Source organism: Bufo bufo, chromosome 6, assembly GCF_905171765.1.
Source record: "Bufo bufo chromosome 6, aBufBuf1.1, whole genome shotgun sequence".
Taxonomy (NCBI): Eukaryota; Metazoa; Chordata; class Amphibia; order Anura; family Bufonidae; genus Bufo; species Bufo bufo.
This window is the reverse complement of record NC_053394.1, coordinates 438,916,462-438,937,732: the sequence shown is the minus strand read 5'-3', so window position 1 is coordinate 438,937,732 and position 21,271 is coordinate 438,916,462. Positions and strand designations below refer to the sequence as shown.

The following is a 21,271-nucleotide window of genomic DNA, read 5'->3' as shown; positions in this document are numbered from 1 at the left end:
CTCCCCCGTACCAGGACCGCCACTGAAATCCGGGACTGTCCTGCCAGATACTGGAAGGAGGTATGGCTTTAGGCCTCATGCACATGACCATAGCCTGCCTGTGCCTGTATTGTGGCCAGCGAACAGGGGGTCCGCAATATACAGGCACCAGCCGTGTGATGGGTCTGAAATCCGAAAGATACGGTGTGGTCTGGAATGGAAGCGCAGTTCGGAAACCTATGGAGTGCATCCATGGGTTTTCTGTCTATGTCTCCGCACTGCGGAAAAGTACTGTCAGATGCAGATTGCAGACCCCATTTAAATGAATGGGTTCATGTCTGCAGACAGTGGACACGCTGTCGGCGCCCATGCATTGCAATGTATACACACACACACGTGTGTAAATATATGTATATAAATATGTATATAGACATATATATATATATATTTATATTTATATGTACACATACATAGGCTCCATTCACACATCCGCAATTCCATTCCGCATTTTGCGGAATGGAATTGCGGACCCATACATTTCTATGGGGCCGCACGACGTGCGGCCACAATCCGGAATTGCAGACCCGCACTTCCGGGTCCCCAATTCTGATCCTGAAAAAAATAGAACATGTCCTATTCTTGTCCGCAATAGCGGACAAGAATAGGCATATTCTCTTAGTGCCGGCAATGTGCGGTCTGCGTTTTGCGGATCCGTGGATCCGCAAAACACACATGGATGTGTGAATGGACCCTTAGACATAAATACATACACACACATACATATAGATACATACACACATATATACATATATATACACATACGGTCAGTGCCCAGGCATTGCGGACCGCAATGTACAGTACAGACCAAAAGTTTGGACACACCTTCTCATTCAAAGAGTTTTCTTTATTTTCATGACTATGAAGTCATCAAAACTATGAATTAACACATGTGGAATTATATACATAACAAACAAGTGTGAAACAACTGAAAATATGTCATATTCTAGGTTCTTCAAAGTAGCCACCTTTTGCTTTGATTACTGCTTTGCACACTCTTGGCATTCTCTTCATGAGCTTCAAGAGGTAGTCCCCTGAAATGGTCTTCCAACAGTCTTGAAGGAGTTCCCAGAGATGCTTAGCACTTGCTGGTCCTTTTACCTTCACTCTGCGGTCCAGCTCACCCCAAACCATCTCGATTGGGTTCAGGTCCGGTGACTGTGGAGGCCAGGTCATCTGGCGCAGCACCCCATCACTCTCCTTCATGGTCAAATAGCCCTTACTTTCAAAGTTTTCCCAATTTTTCGGCTGACTGACTGACCTTCATTTCTTAAAGTAATGATGGCCACTCGTTTTCCTTTACTTAGCTGCTTTTTTCTTGCCATAATACAAATTCTAACAGTCTATTCAGTAGGACTATCAGCTGTGTATCCACCTGACTTCTCCTCAACGCCACTGATGGTCCCAACCCCATTTATAAGGCAAGAAATCCCACTTATTAACCCTGACAGGGCACACCTGTGAAGTGAAGACCATTTCAGGGGACTACCTCTTGAAGCTCATCAAGAGAATGCCAAGAGTGTGCAAAGCAGTAATCAAAGCAAAAGGTGGCTACTTTGAAGAACCTAGAATATGACATATTTTCAGTTGTTTCACACTTGTTTGTTATGTATATAATTCCACATGTGTTAATTCATAGTTTTGATGCCTTCATAGTCATGAAAATAAAGAAAACTCTTTGAATGAGAAGGTGTGTCCAAACGTTTGGTCTGTACTGTATATACAGAATAAGAGCAGATACTGAGGATTACACCCAGTATACAGGACAGGAGAAGTGGTACTATTATATACAAGGTAGAGAGGTATAAGTTGGTCGCAGAGTATTATATACAAAATGGAGAGCTATAAGATGGGGCAGAGTATTATATACAGGATAGAGAGGTATATGATGGGGCAGAGTATTATGTACAGGATAGAGAGGTATAAGTTGGGCGCAGAGTATTATATACAGTATAGAGAGGGATAAGATGGGGCAGAGTATTATATACAGTATAGAGAGGTATAAGATGGGGCAGAGTATTATATACAGTACAGAACGGTTTAAGTTGGGCGCAGAGTATTATATACAGGATAGAGAGGTATAAGATGTAACAGAGTATTATATACAGGATAGAGAGGTATAAGATGGGGCAGAGTATTATATACAGTACAGAACGGTTTAAGTTGGGCGCAGAGTATTATATACAGGATAGAGAGGTATAAGATGGAGCAGAGTATTATATACAGGATAGAGAGGTATAAGATGTAACAGAGTATTATATACATGATAGAGAGGTATAAGATGTAACAGAGTATTATATACAGGGGAGAGGGGTATAAGATGGGGCAGAGTATTATATACAGTATAGAGAGGAATTAGATGGGCACAGTATTATATACAGTATAGAGAGGTATTAGATGGGGCAGAGTATTATATACAGGATAGAGAGGTATAAGATGGGGCAGAGTATTATATACAGGATAGAGAGGTATAAGATGTGGCAGAGTATTATATACCGGATAGAGAGGTATAAGATGTGGCAGAGTATTATATACAGGATAGAGAGGTATAAGATGTGGCAGAGTATTATATACCGGATAGAGAGGTATAAGATGTGGCAGAGTATTATATACAGGATAGAGAGGTATAAGATGGGGCAGAGTATTATATACAAGATAGAGAGGTATAAGATGGGGCAGAGTATTATATACAGGATAGAGAGGTATAAGATGTGGCAGAGTATTATATACAGTATAGAGAGGTATAAGATGTGGCAGAGTATTATATACAGGATAGAGAGGTATTAGATGGGCACAGTATTATATACAGGATAGAGAGGTATAAGATGTGGCAGAGTATTATATACAGGATAGAGAGGTATTAGATGGGCACAGTATTATATACAGGATAGAGAGGTATAAGATGTGGCAGAGTATTATATACAGTATAGAGAGGTATTAGATGTGGCAGAGTATTATATACAGGATAGAGAGGTATAAGATGTGGCAGAGTATTATATACAAGATAGAGAGGTATAAGATGGGGCAGAGTATTATATACAGTATAGAGAGGTATAAGATGTGGCAGAGTATTATATACAGGATAGAGAGGTATTAGATGGGCACAGTATTATATACAGGATAGAGAGGTATAAGATGTGGCAGAGTATTATATACAGGATAGAGAGGTATAAGATGGGGCAGAGTATTATATACAGTATAGAGAGGTATTAGATGTGGCAGAGTATTATATACAGGATAGAGAGGTATAAGATGTGGCAGAGTATTATATACAGGATAGAGAGGTATAAGATGTGGCAGAGTATTATATACAGGATAGAGAGGTATTAGATGGGCACAGTATTATATACAGGATAGAGAGGTATTAGATGGGCACAGTATTATATACAGGATAGAGAGGTATAAGATGTGGCAGAGTATTATATACAGGATAGAGAGGTATAAGATGGGCATAGTATTATATACAAGATAGAGAGGTATAAGATGGGGCAGAGTATTATATACAGTATAGAGAGGTATAAGATGGGGCAGAGTATTATATACAGTATAGAGGTATTAGATGGGCACAGTATTATATACAGTATAGAGAGGTATAAGATGGGGCAGAGTATTATATACAGTATAGAGAGGTATTAGATGGGGCAGAGTATTATATACAGGATATAGAGGTATAAGATGGGGCAGAGTATTATATAAAGTATAGAGAGGTATTAGATGGGCACAGTATTATATACAGTATAGAGAGGTATAAGATGTGGCAGAGTATTATATACAGTATAGAGAGGTATTAGATGGGCACAGTATTATATACAGGATAGAGGGGTATAAGATGGGGCAGAGTATTATATACAGGATAGAGAGGTATAAGATGGGGCAGAGTATTATATACAGGATAGAGAGGTATTAGATGGGCACAGTATTATATACAGGATAGAGAGGTATAAGATGGGGCAGAGTATTATATACAGTATAGAGAGGTATTAGATGGGCACAGTATTATATACAGTATAGAGAGGTATTAGATGGGGCAGAGTATTATATACAGGATAGAGAGGTATAAGATGTGGCAGAGTATTATATACAGTATAGAGAGGTATTAGATGGGCACAGTATTATATACAGGATATAGAGGTATAAGATGTGGCAGAGTATTATATACAGTATAGAGAGGTATTAGATGGGCACAGTATTATATACAGGATAGAGGGGTATAAGATGGGGCAGAGTATTATATACAGGATAGAGAGGTATAAGATGGGGCAGAGTATTATATACAGTATAGAGAGGTATAAGATGGGCACAGTATTATATACAGGATAGAGAGGTATAAGATGGGGCAGAGTATTATATACAGTATAGAGAGGTATTAGATGGGCACAGTATTATATACAGTATAGAGAGGTATTAGATGGGGCAGAGTATTATATACAGGATAGAGAGGTATAAGATGTGGCAGAGTATTATATACAGGATAGAGAGGTATAAGATGGGCATAGTATTATATACAAGATAGAGAGGTATAAGATGGGGCAGAGTATTATATACAGTATAGAGAGGTATAAGATGGGGCAGAGTATTATATACAGTATAGAGGTATTAGATGGGCACAGTATTATATACAGGATATAGAGGTATAAGATGGGGCAGAGTATTATATAAAGTATAGAGAGGTATTAGATGGGCACAGTATTATATACAGTATAGAGAGGTATAAGATGTGGCAGAGTATTATATACAGTATAGAGAGGTATTAGATGGGCACAGTATTATATACAGGATAGAGGGGTATAAGATGGGGCAGAGTATTATATACAGGATAGAGAGGTATAAGATGGGGCAGAGTATTATATACAGGATAGAGAGGTATTAGATGGGCACAGTATTATATACAGGATAGAGAGGTATAAGATGGGGCAGAGTATTATATACAGTATAGAGAGGTATTAGATGGGCACAGTATTATATACAGTATAGAGAGGTATTAGATGGGGCAGAGTATTATATACAGGATAGAGAGGTATAAGATGTGGCAGAGTATTATATACAGTATAGAGAGGTATTAGATGGGCACAGTATTATATACAGGATATAGAGGTATAAGATGTGGCAGAGTATTATATACAGTATAGAGGGGTATTAGATGGGCACAGTATTATATACAGTATAGAGAGGTATTAGATGGGCACAGTATTATATACAGGATAGAGGGGTATAAGATGGGGCAGAGTATTATATACAGGATAGAGAGGTATAAGATGGGGCAGAGTATTATATACAGTATAGAGAGGTATAAGATGGGCACAGTATTATATACAGGATAGAGAGGTATAAGATGGGGCAGAGTATTATATACAGTATAGAGAGGTATTAGATGGGCACAGTATTATATACAGTATAGAGAGGTATTAGATGGGGCAGAGTATTATATACAGGATAGAGAGGTATAAGATGTGGCAGAGTATTATATACAGTATAGAGAGGTATTAGATGGGCACAGTATTATATACAGTATAGAGAGGTATTAGATGGGGCAGAGTATTATATACAGGATAGAGAGGTATAAGATGGGGCAGAGTATTATATACAGTATAGAGAGGTATAAGATGGGCACAGTATTATATACAGGATAGAGAGGTATAAGATGGGGCAGAGTATTATATACAGTATAGAGAGGTATTAGATGGGCACAGTATTATATACAGTATAGAGAGGTATTAGATGGGGCAGAGTATTATATACAGGATAGAGAGGTATAAGATGGGGCAGAGTATTATATACAGTATAGAGAGGTATTAGATGGGGCAGAGTATTATATACAGGATAGAGAGGTATAAGATGTGGCAGAGTATTATATACAGTATAGAGAGGTATTAGATGGGCACAGTATTATATACAGTATAGAGAGGTATTAGATGGGGCAGAGTATTATATACAGGATAGAGAGGTATAAGATGGGGCAGAGTATTATATACAGTATAGAGAGGTATTAGATGGGGCAGAGTATTATATACAGGATAGAGAGGTATAAGATGGGGCAGAGTATTATATACAGTATAGAGGTATTAGATGGGGCAGAGTATTATATACAGTATAGAGAGGTATAAGATGGGGCAGAGTATTATATACAGTATAGAGAGGTATTAGATGGGGCAGAGTATTATATACAGTATAGAGAGGTATTAGATGGGGCAGAGTATTATATACAGGATAGAGAGGTATAAGATGGGGCAGAGTATTATATACAGTATAGAGAGGTATTAGATGGGGCAGAGTATTATATACAGGATAGAGAGGTATAAGATGGGGCAGAGTATTATATACAGTATAGAGAGGTATTAGATGGGGCAGAGTATTATATACAGTATAGAGAGGTATAAGATGGGGCAGAGTATTATATACAGTATAGAGAGGTATAAGATGGGGCAGAGTATTATATACAGTATAGAGAGGTATTAGATGGGCACAGTATTATATACAGTATAGAGAGGTATTAGATGGGGCAGAGTATTATATACAGGATAGAGAGGTATAAGATGGGGCAGAGTATTATATACAGTATAGAGAGGTATTAGATGGGCACAGTATTATATACAGTATAGAGAGGTATAAGATGGGGCAGAGTATTATATACAGTATAGAGAGGTATAAGATGGGGCAGAGTATTATATACAGGATAGAGAGGTATAAGATGGGGCAGAGTATTATATACAGTATAGAGAGGTATTAGATGGGCACAGTATTATATACAGTATAGAGAGGTATTAGATGGGGCAGAGTATTATATACAGTATAGAGAGGTATAAGATGGGGCAGAGTATTATATACAGTATAGAGAGGTATTAGATGGGCACAGTATTATATACAGTATAGAGAGGTATAAGATGGGGCAGAGTATTATATACAGTATAGAGAGGTATAAGATGGGGCAGAGTATTATATACAGGATAGAGAGGTATAAGATGGGGCAGAGTATTATATACAGTATAGAGAGGTATTAGATGGGCACAGTATTATATACAGTATAGAGAGTGTGACGAAACCAACCTCGCCACGGTGTTTTGGAGGGGGCTGTTTGCCCGCCTCCTGCCCCAGGATTATGGCCCATACTAACTTTGAAGGAGAAGACAGACCGGCCGCACAGCTTAAATCTGTGGAACTGTTTTGGGCAGGAAAGCCATGCTTGCGGCCGGCCAAATGTGACTTCCATGGAATTCGGGAACCCCTTCTCGAATGTGGGTGATTTTTGGATATGTTGTTCACCCAGATCTATCCATGGATGTATACATTATGGGGATGTGTGGGGTTTTGAGGTGTTTTCTGTGTGTTGGGAAAAATGTGTGTTTTCTGTCTGATAGTGATTAAGTTAGCCCATTACGTTTGGTAATTGTATTTTGTGGATTGCGCTGCGACTACCTCTACTGGGAGAGCAACCATTGACGGAGTGGGTGTCAGAACTTGAGACACTGGTATGGCAGGAAACCTGGCTGGATGACACTTACCAAGCACTATGGTGGGACACAGTACGACAGTCTCCATGGATGGAGGAGTACGCCAAGCCCGAAGGTGAGGAATATAATTGCCCTGGGTTATTGTGGGAGTCTTTTGAAGACATTGACTTTGGGAGCACAGAAGAATCTAGATTTTGGGACATTACAGACTACAGGGGGGACTTGCACAATTGGCCTACAACTAGTGGGGTGAGGGAAGATCTGACCTTTCTGGTCCAAAGGGAGTGGGAGCTGGAGCAAGATTATCAACAGTTGTTTCGCTCCATTCAAGCCCAGCGCAAGATACAAGACAGTTGGATACCAGGCCCAGACCTGCAGCCCTACCCCTGGCAAGTCACAGCTGAGGTATCTCCTACTTCCTCACCAACTGTAAAGGTAGGGGACTTCATAGACTGGTACTGGGAGGAACCCCAGTCGGCAGGTGGAGATGGGACCGTAGTCACTCCACCGGCCCAACAGGGTGGCTGGGGAGGCGGCCCAGATCCCCAACTGCCACTGGGAGTCCAGGGGGAGGAGATGGTCGGTCCCTCACCCCTGCAACAACCAGCATCACGGTTAGTGGAGACAGTCGGTCTCACTCCCCAGTGGCAGTGAACTTTGAAGGGAGAGGAGACAACCGGTCTCTCTCCCCAACCACAGGGGGACAGCACTCCTAACTCCGATGGTGCAGATGGGACCGCAGTCTCTGCACCAGGCCTACCGGGATGCTGGACGGCCGGTACGGATCCCCCACCAACCCTGCAGGAATGACAGGAGGAGGAGGTAAACGATCCCTCCTGTCCACAGCTGATCCGCAACAAGGTTCTGGGGGCAGGAATCCCTGACCCCATCCCAGCGGAAGAGCTGGCATCTGGGCAGAGCGCAGTCGGCCTCTGCCCTCCCCTATCCTTTTCTCCAGAGCCGGACTTCCCACAGGCTACCCCAGCGGAAGAGCTAGCATCTGGGCATAGCGCAGTCGGCCTCTGCCCTCCCCTATCCTCTTCTCCAGAGCCAGACTTCCCACAGGCTACCCCAGCGGAAGAGCTGGCATCTTGGCAAGGCGCAGTCGGCCTCTGCCCTCCCCTATCCTCTTCTCCAGAGCCGGACTTCCCACAGGCTACCCCAGCGGAAGAGCTGGCATCTGGGCAGAGCGCAGTCGGCCTCTGCCCTCCCCTATCCTCTCCTCCAGAGCCGGACTTCCCACAGGCTACATCAGCGGAAGAGCTGGCATCTGGGCAGAGTGCAGTCGGCCTCTGCCCTCCCCTATCCTCTTGTCCAGAGGCTCACTCCCCACTGGCTACCCCAGCGGATGAGCTGGCATCTGGGCAGAGCGCAGTCGGCCTCTGCCCACCAAGTACCTACAGCTCCAAGCTAGCGAACCACAAGGAATCAAGGAGTAGTAGATGCACGCTAAATAGCTGGGGACATACAGAACAGAGTCAGGCCCCAAAATTCAACAGATCCAGTATTGGGCTGTGGGTGGACTGCCAGACTATCTCAGGTACTGACCGGCGTGAGGTCAGGTATCTGGTTAGTCTTCCCTGGGAGGGGGAGATGTGTGGCGAATCCAACCTCGCCACGGTGTTTTGGTGGGGGATTATGGCCCATACTAACTTTGAAGGAGAAGCCAGACCGGCCGCACAGCTTAAATCTGTGGAACTGTTTTGGGCAGGAAAGCCATGCTTGCGGCCGGCCAAATGTGACTTCCATGGAATTCAGGAACCCATGCTCGGATCTGGGTGATTTTTGGATATGTTGTTCACCGAGATCAGAGCTATCCATGGATGTATACATTATGGGGGTGTGTGGGGTTTTGAGGTGTTTTCTGTGTGTTGGGAAAAATGTGTGTTTTCTGTCTGGTAGTAATTAAGTTAGCCCATTACGTTTGGTGATTGTATTTTGTGGATTGCATCTCAGACAATGCCAGTGTGTTAATTGCGTCTCAGACAATGCTCATTGTATTTTGTTTATTGCGTTACAGACAGAGGGAAGGGGATTTTGTGTACAATTGCTGGGAAGGTTTGAATACTGTAAATGCATGTGATTGGCTGTTTTTACAAAACCCTGTGGGTGGTAACCTTGTTGGAAGATGTGTATAAATCAATGCTTGTATGTTCAAATAAAGAGAGTTCCTGTTTTTGTACCTTCATGAAGTTTTGGCTCATGTTTGGGGAATGGGATAACTACACTCTTGGGGATTGCTATATCACAATACTCCCCTGAGTATAAGCTCTTGTAAGAGCTTGTTCATGGTTCCTGCTCTCTGCATTTAGGAGAGGTTCACCCACTGGAGCCTGGAGCCTTGTCGTAGGTCCAGGGTGGGTAGGAGACGGCGAGACCTCCACCAAGCTTCGGCGGTTCGTGGGGTCTGCAGTGCTGACGGTGTCAAGTGGAGTGCTTGGAGTCCTCTGGAAGCACTAGGAGCATCTATCAACGGAGGTACCCGGTTGGGGTGCTAGGCGTTCCGTTACAGAGAGGTATAAGATGGGGCAGAGTATTATATACAGGATAGAGGGGTATAAGATGTGGCAGAGTATTATATACAAGATAGAGAGGTATAAGATGGGGCAGAGTATTATATACAGTATAGAGAGGTATAACATGTGGCAGAGTATTATATACAGGATAGAGAGGTATAAGATGGGCACAGTATTATATACAGTATAGATAGGTATAAGATGTGGCACAGTATTATATACAGTATAGAGAGGTATTAGATGGGCAGAGTATTATATACAGGATAGAGAGGTATAAGATGGGGCAGAGTATTATATACAGTATAGAGAGGTAAAAGATGGGGCAGAGTATTATATACAGGATAGAGAGGTATAAGATGGGGCAGAGTATTATATACAGTATAGAGAGGTATAAGATGGGGCACAGTATTATATACAGTATAGAGAGGTATAAGATGGGGCAGAGTATTATATACAGTATAGAGAGGTATAAGATGTGGCAGAGTATTATATACAGGATAGAGAGGTATAAGATGGGGCAGAGTATTATATACAGGATAGAGGGGTATAAGATGGGCACAGTATTATATACAGTATAGAGAGGTATTAGATGGGCACAGTATTATATACAGTATAGAGGGGTATAAGATGTGGCACAGTATTATATACAGTATAGAGAGGTATTAGATGGGCACAGTATTATATACAGTATAGAGGGGTATAAGAAGTGGCACAGTATTATATACAGTATAGAGAGGTATTAGATGGGCAGAGTATTATATACAGGATAGAGAGGTATAAGATGGGGCAGAGTATTATATACAGTATAGAGAGGTATTAGATGGGCACAGTATTATATACAGGATAGAGAGGTATAAGATGGGGCAGAGTATTATATACAGTATAGAGAGATATTAGATGGGGCAGAGTATTATATACAGTATAGAGAGGTATAAGATGTGGCAGAGTATTATATACAGTATAGAGAGGTATTAGATGGGCACAGTATTATATACAGTATAGAGAGGTATAAGATGTGGCAGAGTATTATATACAGTATAGAGAGGTATTAGATGGGGCAGAGTATTATATACAGTATAGAGAGGTATTAGATGGGGCAGAGTATTATATACAATATAGAGAGGTATAAGATGTGGCAGAGTATATACAGTATAGAGAGGTATTAGATGGGCACAGTATTATATACAGTATAGAGAGGTATAAGATGTGGCAGAGTATTATATACAGTATAGAGAGGTATTAGATGGGCACAGTATTATATACAGGATAGAGAGGTATAAGATGGGGCAGAGTATTATATACAGGATAGAGGGGTATAAGATGGGCACAGTATTATATACAGTATAGAGAGGTATTAGATGGGCACAGTATTATATACAGTATAGAGGGGTATAAGATGTGGCACAGTATTATATACAGTATAGAGAGGTATTAGATGGGCACAGTATTATATACAGTATAGAGGGGTATAAGATGTGGCACAGTATTATATACAGTATAGAGAGGTATTAGATGGGCAGAGTATTATATACAGGATAGAGAGGTATAAGATGGGGCAGAGTATTATATACAGTATAGAGAGGTATTAGATGGGGCAGAGTATTATATACAGTATAGAGAGGTATAAGATGTGGCAGAGTATTATATACAGTATAGAGAGGTATTAGATGGGAACAGTATTATATACAGTATAGAGAGGTATAAGATGTGGCAGAGTATTATATACAGTATAGAGAGGTATTAGATGGGGCAGAGTATTATATACAGTATAGAGAGGTATTAGATGGGGCAGAGTATTATATACAGTATAGAGAGGTATAAGATGTGGCAGAGTATTATATACAGTATAGAGAGGTATTAGATGGGCACAGTATTATATACAGTATAGAGGGGTATAAGATGTGGCACAGTATTATATACAGTATAGAGAGGTATTAGATGGGCAGAGTATTATATACAGGATAGAGAGGTATAAGATGGGGCAGAGTATTATATACAGTATAGAGAGGTATTAGATGGGCACAGTATTATATACAGGATAGAGAGGTATAAGATGGGGCAGAGTATTATATACAGTATAGAGAGATATTAGATGGGGCAGAGTATTATATACAGTATAGAGAGGTATAAGATGTGGCAGAGTATTATATACAGTATAGAGAGGTATTAGATGGGCACAGTATTATATACAGTATAGAGAGGTATAAGATGTGGCAGAGTATTATATACAGTATAGAGAGGTATTAGATGGGGCAGAGTATTATATACAGTATAGAGAGGTATTAGATGGGGCAGAGTATTATATACAATATAGAGAGGTATAAGATGTGGCAGAGTATATACAGTATAGAGAGGTATTAGATGGGCACAGTATTATATACAGTATAGAGAGGTATAAGATGTGGCAGAGTATTATATACAGTATAGAGAGGTATTAGATGGGCACAGTATTATATACAGGATAGAGAGGTATAAGATGGGGCAGAGTATTATATACAGGATAGAGGGGTATAAGATGGGCACAGTATTATATACAGTATAGAGAGGTATTAGATGGGCACAGTATTATATACAGTATAGAGAGGTATTAGATGGGCACAGTATTATATACAGTATAGAGAGGTATTAGATGGGGCAGAGTATTATATACAGGATAGAGAGGTATAAGATGGGGCAGAGTATTATATACAGTATAGAGAGGTATTAGATGGGCACAGTATTATATACAGGATAGAGAGGTATAAGATGGGGCAGAGTATTATATACAGTATAGAGAGGTATTAGATGGGCACAGTATTATATACAGTATAGAGGGGTATAAGATGTGGCACAGTATTATATACAGTATAGAGAGGTATTAGATGGGCACAGTATTATATACAGTATAGAGGGGTATAAGATGTGGCACAGTATTATATACAGAATAGAGAGGTATTAGATGGGCAGAGTATTATATACAGGATAGAGAGGTATAAGATGGGGCAGAGTATTATATACAGTATAGAGAGGTATTAGATGGGGCAGAGTATTATATACAGTATAGAGAGGTATAAGATGTGGCAGAGTATTATATACAGTATAGAGAGGTATTAGATGGGCACAGTATTATATACAGTATAGAGAGGTATAAGATGTGGCAGAGTATTATATACAGTATAGAGAGGTATTAGATGGGGCAGAGTATTATATACAGTATAGAGAGGTATTAGATGGGGCAGAGTATTATATACAGTATAGAGAGGTATAAGATGTGGCAGAGTATTATATACAGTATAGAGAGGTATAAGATGGGCACAGTATTATATACAGGATAGAGAGGTATAAGATGTGGCAGAGTATTATATACAGGATAGAGAGGTATAAGATGGGCACAGTATTATATACAGTATAGAGAGGTATAAGATGTGGCAGAGTATTATATACAGGATAGAGAGGTATAAGATGTGGCACAGTATTATATACAGTATAGAGAGGTATTAGATGGGGCACAGTATTATATACAGTATAGAGAGGTATTAGATGGGGCAGAGTATTATATACAGGATAGAGAGGTATAAGATGGGGCAGAGTATTATATACAGGATAGAGAGGTATAAGATGTGGCAGAGTATTATATACAGGATAGAGAGGTATAAGATGGGCACAGTATTATATACAGGATAGAGAGGTATAAGATGGGGCAGAGTATTATATACAGTATAGAGAGGTATAAGATGTGGCACAGTATTATATACAGTATAGAGAGGTATAAGATGTGGCAGAGTATTATATACAGGATAGAGAGGTATTAGATGGGCACAGTATTATATACAGGATAGAGGGGTATAAGATGAGGCAGAGTATTATATACAGGATAGAGAGGTATTAGATGGGCACAGTATTATATACAGTATAGAGAGGTATTAGATGGGCATAGTATTATATACAGGATAGAGAGGTATAAGATGGGGCAGAGTATTATATACAGTATAGAGAGGTATAAGATGTGGCAGAGTATTATATACCGGATAGAGAGGTATTAGATGGGCATAGTATTATATACAGGATAGAGAGGTATAAGATGTGGCAGAGTATTATATACAGGATAGAGAGGTATAAGATGGGCACAGTATTATATACAGTATAGAGGGGTATAAGATGGGGCAGAGTATTATATACAGTATAGAGAGGTATAAGATGTGGCAGAGTATTATATACAGTATAGAGAGGTATTAGATGGGGCAGAGTATTATATACAGGATAGAGAGGTATTAGATGGGCACAGTATTATATACAGTATAGAGAGGTATTAGATGGGGCAGAGTATTATATACAGTATAGAGAAGTATAAGATGGGGCAGAGTATTATATACAGGATAGAGGGGTATAAGATGGGCACAGTATTATATACAGTATAGAGAGGTATTAGATGGGGCAGAGTATTATATACAGTATAGAGAGGTATTAGATGGGCACAGTATTATATACAGTATAGAGAGGTATTAGATGTGGCAGAGTATTATATACAGTATAGAGAAGTATAAGATGGGGCAGAGTATTATATACAGGATAGAGAGGTATAAGATGGGGCAGAGTATTATATACAGTATAGAGAGGTATAAGATGGGGCAGAGTATTATATACAGTATAGAGAGGTATTAGATGGGCACAGTATTATATACAGTATAGAGAGGTATTAGATGGGGCAGAGTATTATATACAGGACAGAGAGGTATTAGATGGGGCAGAGTATTATATACAGGATAGAGAGGTATTAGATGGGCACAGTATTATATACAGTATAGAGAGGTATAAGATGTGGCAGAGTATTATATACAGGATAGAGAGGTATTAGATGGGCAGAGTATTATATACAGGATAGAGAGGTATAAGATGTGGCAGAGTATTATATACAGTATAGAGAGGTATTAGATGGGCAGAGTATTATATACAGGATAGAGAGGTATAAGATGTGGCAGAGTATTATATACAGTATAGAGAGGTATAAGATGGGGCAGAGTATTATATACAGTATAGAGAGGTATTAGATGGGCGCAGTATTATATACAGTATAGAGAGGTATAAGATGGGGCAGAGTATTATATACAGTATAGAGAGGTATAAGATGGGGCAGAGTATTATATACAGTATAGAGAGGTATAAGATGGGGCAGAGTATTATATACAGTATAGAGAGGTATAAGATGTGGCAGAGTATTATATACAGTATAGAGAGGTATTAGATGGGCACAGTATTATATACAGGATAGAGAGGTATTAGATGGGGCAGAGTATTATATACAGTATAGAGAGGTATAAGATGGGGCAGAGTATTATATACAGTATAGAGAAGTATAAGATGGGGCAGAGTATTATATACAGGATAGAGAGGTATAAGATGGGGCAGAGTATTATATACAGGATAGAGAGGTATAAGATGGGGCAGAGTATTATATACAGGATAGAGAGGTATAAGATGGGGCAGAGTATTATATACAGTATAGAGAGGTATAAGATGGGGCAGAGTATTATATACAGGATAGAGAGGTATAAGATGTGGCAGAGTATTATATACAGTATAGAGAGGTATAAGATGGGGCAGAGTATTATATACAGGATAGAGAGGTATTAGATGGGCACAGTATTATATACAGTATAGAGAGGTATTAGATGGGCATAGTATTATATACAGTATAGAGAGGTATAAGATGGGGCAGAGTATTATATACAGTATAGAGAGGTATAAGATGGGGCAGAGTATTATATACAGTATAGAGAGGTATAAGATGGGGCAGAGTATTATATACAGTATAGAGAGGTATTAGATGGGCACAGTATTATATACAGTATAGAGGGGTATAAGATGTGGCAGAGTATTATATACAGTATAGAGAGGTATTAGATGGGCACAGTATTATATACAGGATAGAGAGGTATAAGATGGGGCAGAGTATTATATACAGTATAGAGAGGTATTAGATGGGCACAGTGTTATATACAGTATAGAGGTATAAGATGGGGCAGAGTATTATATACAGGATAGAGAGGTATAAGATGGGGCAGAGTATTATATACAGTATAGAGAGGTAAAAGATGGGGCAGAGTATTATATACAGTATAGAGAGGTATAAGATGTTGCACAGTGTTATATACAGTATAGAGGTATAAGATGGGGCAGAGTATTATATACAGTATAGAGAGGTATTAGATGGGCACAGTATTATATACAGTATAGAGAGGTATAAGATGGGGCAGAGTATTATATACAGTATAGAGAGGTATAAGATGGGGCAGAGTATTATATACAGTATAGAGAGGTATAAGATGGGGCAGAGTATTATATACAGTATAGAGGGGTATTAGATGGGGCAGAGTATTATATACAGGTGGTTACCCCATCTTACCGGTTTATATCGGCCACTCTCTTTCTGTGGCTGCGGACGGACTCGTGGGCATTGAGCAGCAGGTCCTCGGCCAGAGGTTTGGTCGCTTGGTACAGATGGTGAGAGAAGAGGTGCTGGAGTTTGGAGCCTCCGTACTGGGTGCTGATGGTAGACACGCTACTGTTCTCCGGGGGGGCAGGGGTGTCACAGTCACATTCTCGGTGGAGTCGGAACTGGATTTCTGGCCACAGACGGAAGTAAATGTCAGCCCCAAGAAGAGCAGAGAGTGCCAGGGCAAAGAGCATCCGATCCCTGCGGAGGAGCAGCATGGCAGCAAGGGGATAAGGTGGCACAGAATCTGAGAGTTACGTCTGGTGACTTGTCCTGGGAGGGTGACGGTGCTGGGTGCAGTGTCCTGGGAGAGTGATGGTGCTGGGTGCAGTGTCCTGGGAGGGTGACGGTGCTGAGTGCAGTGTCCTGGGAGGGTGACGGTGCTGAGTGCAGTGTCCTGGGAGGGTGACGGTGCTGAGTGCAGTGTCCTGGGAGGGTGACGGTGCTGGGTGCAGTGTCCTGGGAGGGTGACGGTGCTGGGTGCAGTGTCCTGGGAGGGTGACGGTGCTGGGTGCAGTGTCCTGGGAGGGTGACGGTGCTGGGTGCAGTGTCCTGGGAGGGTGACGGTGCTGGGTGCAGTGTCCTGGGAGGGTGACGGTGCTGGGTGCAGTGTCCTGGGAGGGTGACGGTGCTGAGTGCAGTGTCCTGGGAGGGTGGTGGTGCTGAGTGCAGTGTCCTGGGAGGGTGACGGTGCTGGGTGCAGTGTCCTGGGAGGGTGGCGGTGCTGAGTGCAGTGTCCTGGGAGGGTGACGGTGCTGGGTGCAGTGTCCTGGGAGGGTGGCGGTGCTGAGTGCAGTGTCCTGGGAGGGTGGCGGTGCTGAGTGCAGTGTCCTGGGAGGGTGACGGTGCTGGGTGCAGTGTCCTGGGAGGGTGACGGTGCTGGGTGCAGTGTCCTGGGAGGGTGACGGTGCTGGGTGCAGTGTCCTGGGAGGGTGACGGTGCTGAGTGCAGTGTCCTGGGAGGGTGACGGTGCTGGGTGCAGTGTCCTGGGAGGGTGGCGGTGCTGAGTGCAGTGTCCTGGGAGGGTGGCGGTGCTGGGTGCAGTGTCCTGGGAGGGTGACGGTGCTGGGTGCAGTGTCCTGGGAGGGTGACGGTGCTGGGTGCAGTGTCCTGGGAGGGTGACGGTGCTGGGTGCAGTGTCCTGGGAGGGTGACGGTGCTGGGTGCAGTGTCCTGGGAGGGTGACGGTGCTGAGTGCAGTGTCTCTGGATTATGGCTTGGGTTCTGCACAGATATCGGTGGAATCAATGGCTGCTGAACCTGGTGGGCGAGAGGATCTGGAATTACGGCTATGTCACTGAACTAGCAGGTGTTTATAGAGGCACAGGCTGGCACTACTATACGAGGGCTACATTGAGGCACAGCACTATGAGGAGGTATCTAGAGGCACAGGGTATGAGGAGGTACCTAGAGGCACAGGGTATGAGGAGCTACCTAGAGGCACAGGGTATGAGGAGGTATCTAAAGGCACAGGGTAGGAGGGGGAATCTAGAGGCACAGGGTAGGAGGGGGGATCTAGAGGCACAGGGTAGGAGGGGGGATCTAGAGGCACAGGGTAGGAGGGGGAATCTAGAGGCACAGGGTAGGAGGGGGAATCTAGAGGCACAGGGTAGGAGGGGGAATCTAGAGGCACAGGGTAGGAGGGGGAATCTAGAGGCACAGGGTAGGAGGGGGAATCTAGAGGCACAGGGTAGGAGGGGGAATCTAGAGGCACAGGGTAGGAGGGGGAATCTAGAGGCACAGGGTAGGAGGGGGAATCTAGAGGCACAGGGTATGAGGAGGTATCTAGAGGCACAGGGTAGGAGGAGGGATCTAGAGGCACAGGGTATGAGGAGGGATCTAGAGGCACAGGGTAGGAGGAGGGATCTAGAGGCACAGGGTATGAAGAGGGATCTAGAGGCACAGGGTATGAAGAGGGATCTAGAGGCACAGGGTAGGAGGGGGAATCTAGAGGCACAGGGTAGGAGGGGGAATCTAGAGGCACAGGGTAGGAGGGGGAATCTAGAGGCACAGGGTAGGAGGAGCTACCTAGAGGCACAGGGTATGAGGAGCTACCTAGAGGCACAGGGTATGAGGAGCTACCTAGAGGCACAGGGTATGAGGAGCTACCTAGAGGCACAGGGTATGAGGAGCTACCTAGAGGCACAGGGTATGAGGAGGTATCTAGAGGCACAGGGTATGAGGAGGGATCTAGAGGCACAGGGTATGAGGAGGGATCTAGAGGCACAGGGTATGAGGAGGGATCTAGAGGCACAGGGTATGAGGAGGGATCTAGAGGCACAGGGTAGGAGGAGGTATCTAGAGGCACAGGGTATGAGGAGGGATCTAGAGGCACATGCTATGAGGAGGGATCTAGAGGCACAGTGTATGAGGAAGTACCTAGAAGCACAGGGTATGAGGAGCTACCTAGAGGCACAGGGTATGAGGAGGGATCTAGAGGCACAGGGTAGGAGGAGGTATCTAGAGGCACATGCTATGAGGAGGTATCTGGAGGCACAGGGTATGAGGAGGTATCTAGAGGCACAGGGTATGAGGAGGTATCTAGAGGCACAGGGTATGAGGAGGGATCTAGAGGCACAGGGTATGAGGAGGGATCTAGAGGCACTGGGTATGAGGAGGGATCTAGAGGCACTGGGTATGAGGAGGGATCTAGAGGCACAGTGTATGAGGAAGTACCTAGAAGCACAGGGTATGAGGAGCTACCTAGAGGCACAGGGTAGGAGGAGGGATCTAGAGGCACAGTGTATGAGGAAGTACCTAGAAGCACAGGGTATGAGGAGCTACCTAGAGGCACTGGGTATGAGGAGGGATCTAGAGGCACAGTGTATGAGGAAGTACCTAGAAGCACAGGGTATGAGGAGCTACCTAGAGGCACAGGGTAGGAGGAGGGATCTAGAGGCACAGGGTAGGAGGAGGGATCTAGAGGCACAGGGTATGAATAGGGATCTAGAGGCACAGGGTATGAAGAGGGATCTAGAGGCACAGGGTAGGAGGGGGAATCTAGAGGCACAGGGTAGGAGGGGGAATCTAGAGGCACAGGGTATGAGGAGCTACCTAGAGGCACAGGGTATGAGGAGGTATCTAGAGGCACAGGGTATGAGGAGGGATCTAGAGGCACAGGGTATGAGGAGGGATCTAGAGGCACAGGGTATGAGGAGGGATCTAGAGGCACAGGGTATGAGGAGCTACCTAGAGGCACAGGGTATGAGGAGGGATCTAGAGGCACAGGGTATGAGGAGGGATCTAGAGGCACAGGGTATGAGGAGTGATCTAGAGGCACAGGGTATGAGGAGGGATCTAGAGGCACAGTGTATGAGGAAGTACCTAGAGGCACAGGGTATGAGGAGCTACCTAGAGGCACAGGGTATGAAGAGGGATCTAGAGGCACAGGGTATGAAGAGGGATCTAGAGGCACAGGGTAGGAGGGGGAATCTAGAGGCACAGGGTAGGAGGGGGAATCTAGAGGCACAGGGTAGGAGAGGGAATCTAGAGGCACAGGGTAGGAGGAGCTACCTAGAGGCACAGGGTATGAGGAGCTACCTAGAGGCACAGGGTATGAGGAGGGATCTAGAGGCACAGGGTATGAGGAGGGATCTAGAGGCACAGGGTATGAGGAGGGATCTAGAGGCACAGGGTATGAGGAGGTATCTAGAGGCACAGGGTATGAGGAGGTATCTAGAGGCACAGGGTATGAGGAGGTATCTAGAGGCACAGGGTATGAGGAGGTATCTAGAGGCACAGGGTATGAGGAGCTACCTAGAGGCACAGGGTATGAGGAGGTATCTAAAGGCACAGGTTAGGAGGGGGAATCTAGAGGCACAGGGTATGAGGAGGGATCTAGAGGCACAGGGTATGAGGAGGGATCTAGAGGCACAGGGTATGAGGAGCTACCTAGAGGCACAGGGTATGAGGAGGTATCTAGAGGCACAGGGTATGAGGAGGTATCTAGAGGCACAGGGTATGAGGAGGTATCTAGAGGCACAGGGTATGAGGAGGTATCTAGAGGCACAGGGTATGAGGAGGGATCTAGAGGCACAGGGTATGAGGAGGGATCTAGAGGCACAGGGTATGAGGAGGGATCTAGAGGCACAGTGTATGAGGAGGGATCTAGAGGCACAGGGTATGAGGAGGTATCTAGAGGCACAGGGTATGAGGAGGGATCTAGAGGCACAGGGTATGAGGAGGTATCTAGAGGCACAGGGTATGAGGAGGTATCTAGAGGCACAGGGTATGAGGAGGTATCTAGAGGCACAGGGTATGAGGAGGGATCTAGAGGCACAGGGTATGAGGAGGGATCTAGAGGCACAGGTTAGGAGGGGGAATCTAGAGGCACAGGGTATGAGGAGGGATCTAGAGGCACAGGGTATGAGGAGGGATCTAGAGGCACAGGGTATGAGGAGCTACCTAGAGGCACAGGGTATGAGGAGGGATCTAGAGGCACAGGGTATGAGGAGGGATCTAGAGGCACAGGGTATGAGGAGCTACCTAGAGGCACAGGGTATGAGGAGGTATCTAAAGGCACAGGTTAGGAGGGGGAATCTAGAGGCACAGGGTATGAGGAGGGATCTAGAGGCACAGGGTATTAGGAGGGATCTAGAGGCACAGGGTATGAGGAGCTACCTAGAGGCACAGGGTATGAGGAGGGATCTAGAGGCACAGGGTATGAGGAGGTATCTAGAGGCACAGGGTATGAGGAGGTATCTAAAGGCACAGGTTAGGAGGGGGAATCTAGAGGCACAGGGTATGAGGAGCTACCTAGAGGCACAGGGTATGAGCAGGGATCTAGAGGCACAGGGTATG

General features: G+C 43.8%; 2 protein-coding genes across 2 annotated transcripts in view; both read right to left on the bottom strand.

Annotated features, from left to right (window-relative positions):
* Positions 1-16,875, bottom strand: part of FAM20A (FAM20A golgi associated secretory pathway pseudokinase) — an 88,017-nt gene extending 71,142 nt beyond the window's left edge. Inside the window, exon 1 of the mRNA XM_040434867.1 lies at positions 16,383-16,875. Coding sequence (XP_040290801.1) covers positions 16,383-16,690 — 308 coding nt within the window. The 5' untranslated portion in view covers positions 16,691-16,875. The remainder of the gene's footprint in view (positions 1-16,382) is intronic.
* LOC121005837 (extensin-like) lies at positions 16,701-18,808 on the bottom strand. Its single transcript, XM_040438600.1, has 4 exons — positions 18,805-18,808; positions 18,024-18,499; positions 16,870-17,773; positions 16,701-16,776 (listed from the first exon to the last, which is right to left on the bottom strand). The coding sequence occupies exons 1-4, from the start codon at positions 18,806-18,808 to the stop codon at positions 16,727-16,729; spliced, it is 1,434 nt and encodes a 477-aa protein (XP_040294534.1). The 3' UTR covers positions 16,701-16,726.
* Positions 18,809-21,271: the final 2,463 nt, after the last annotated feature.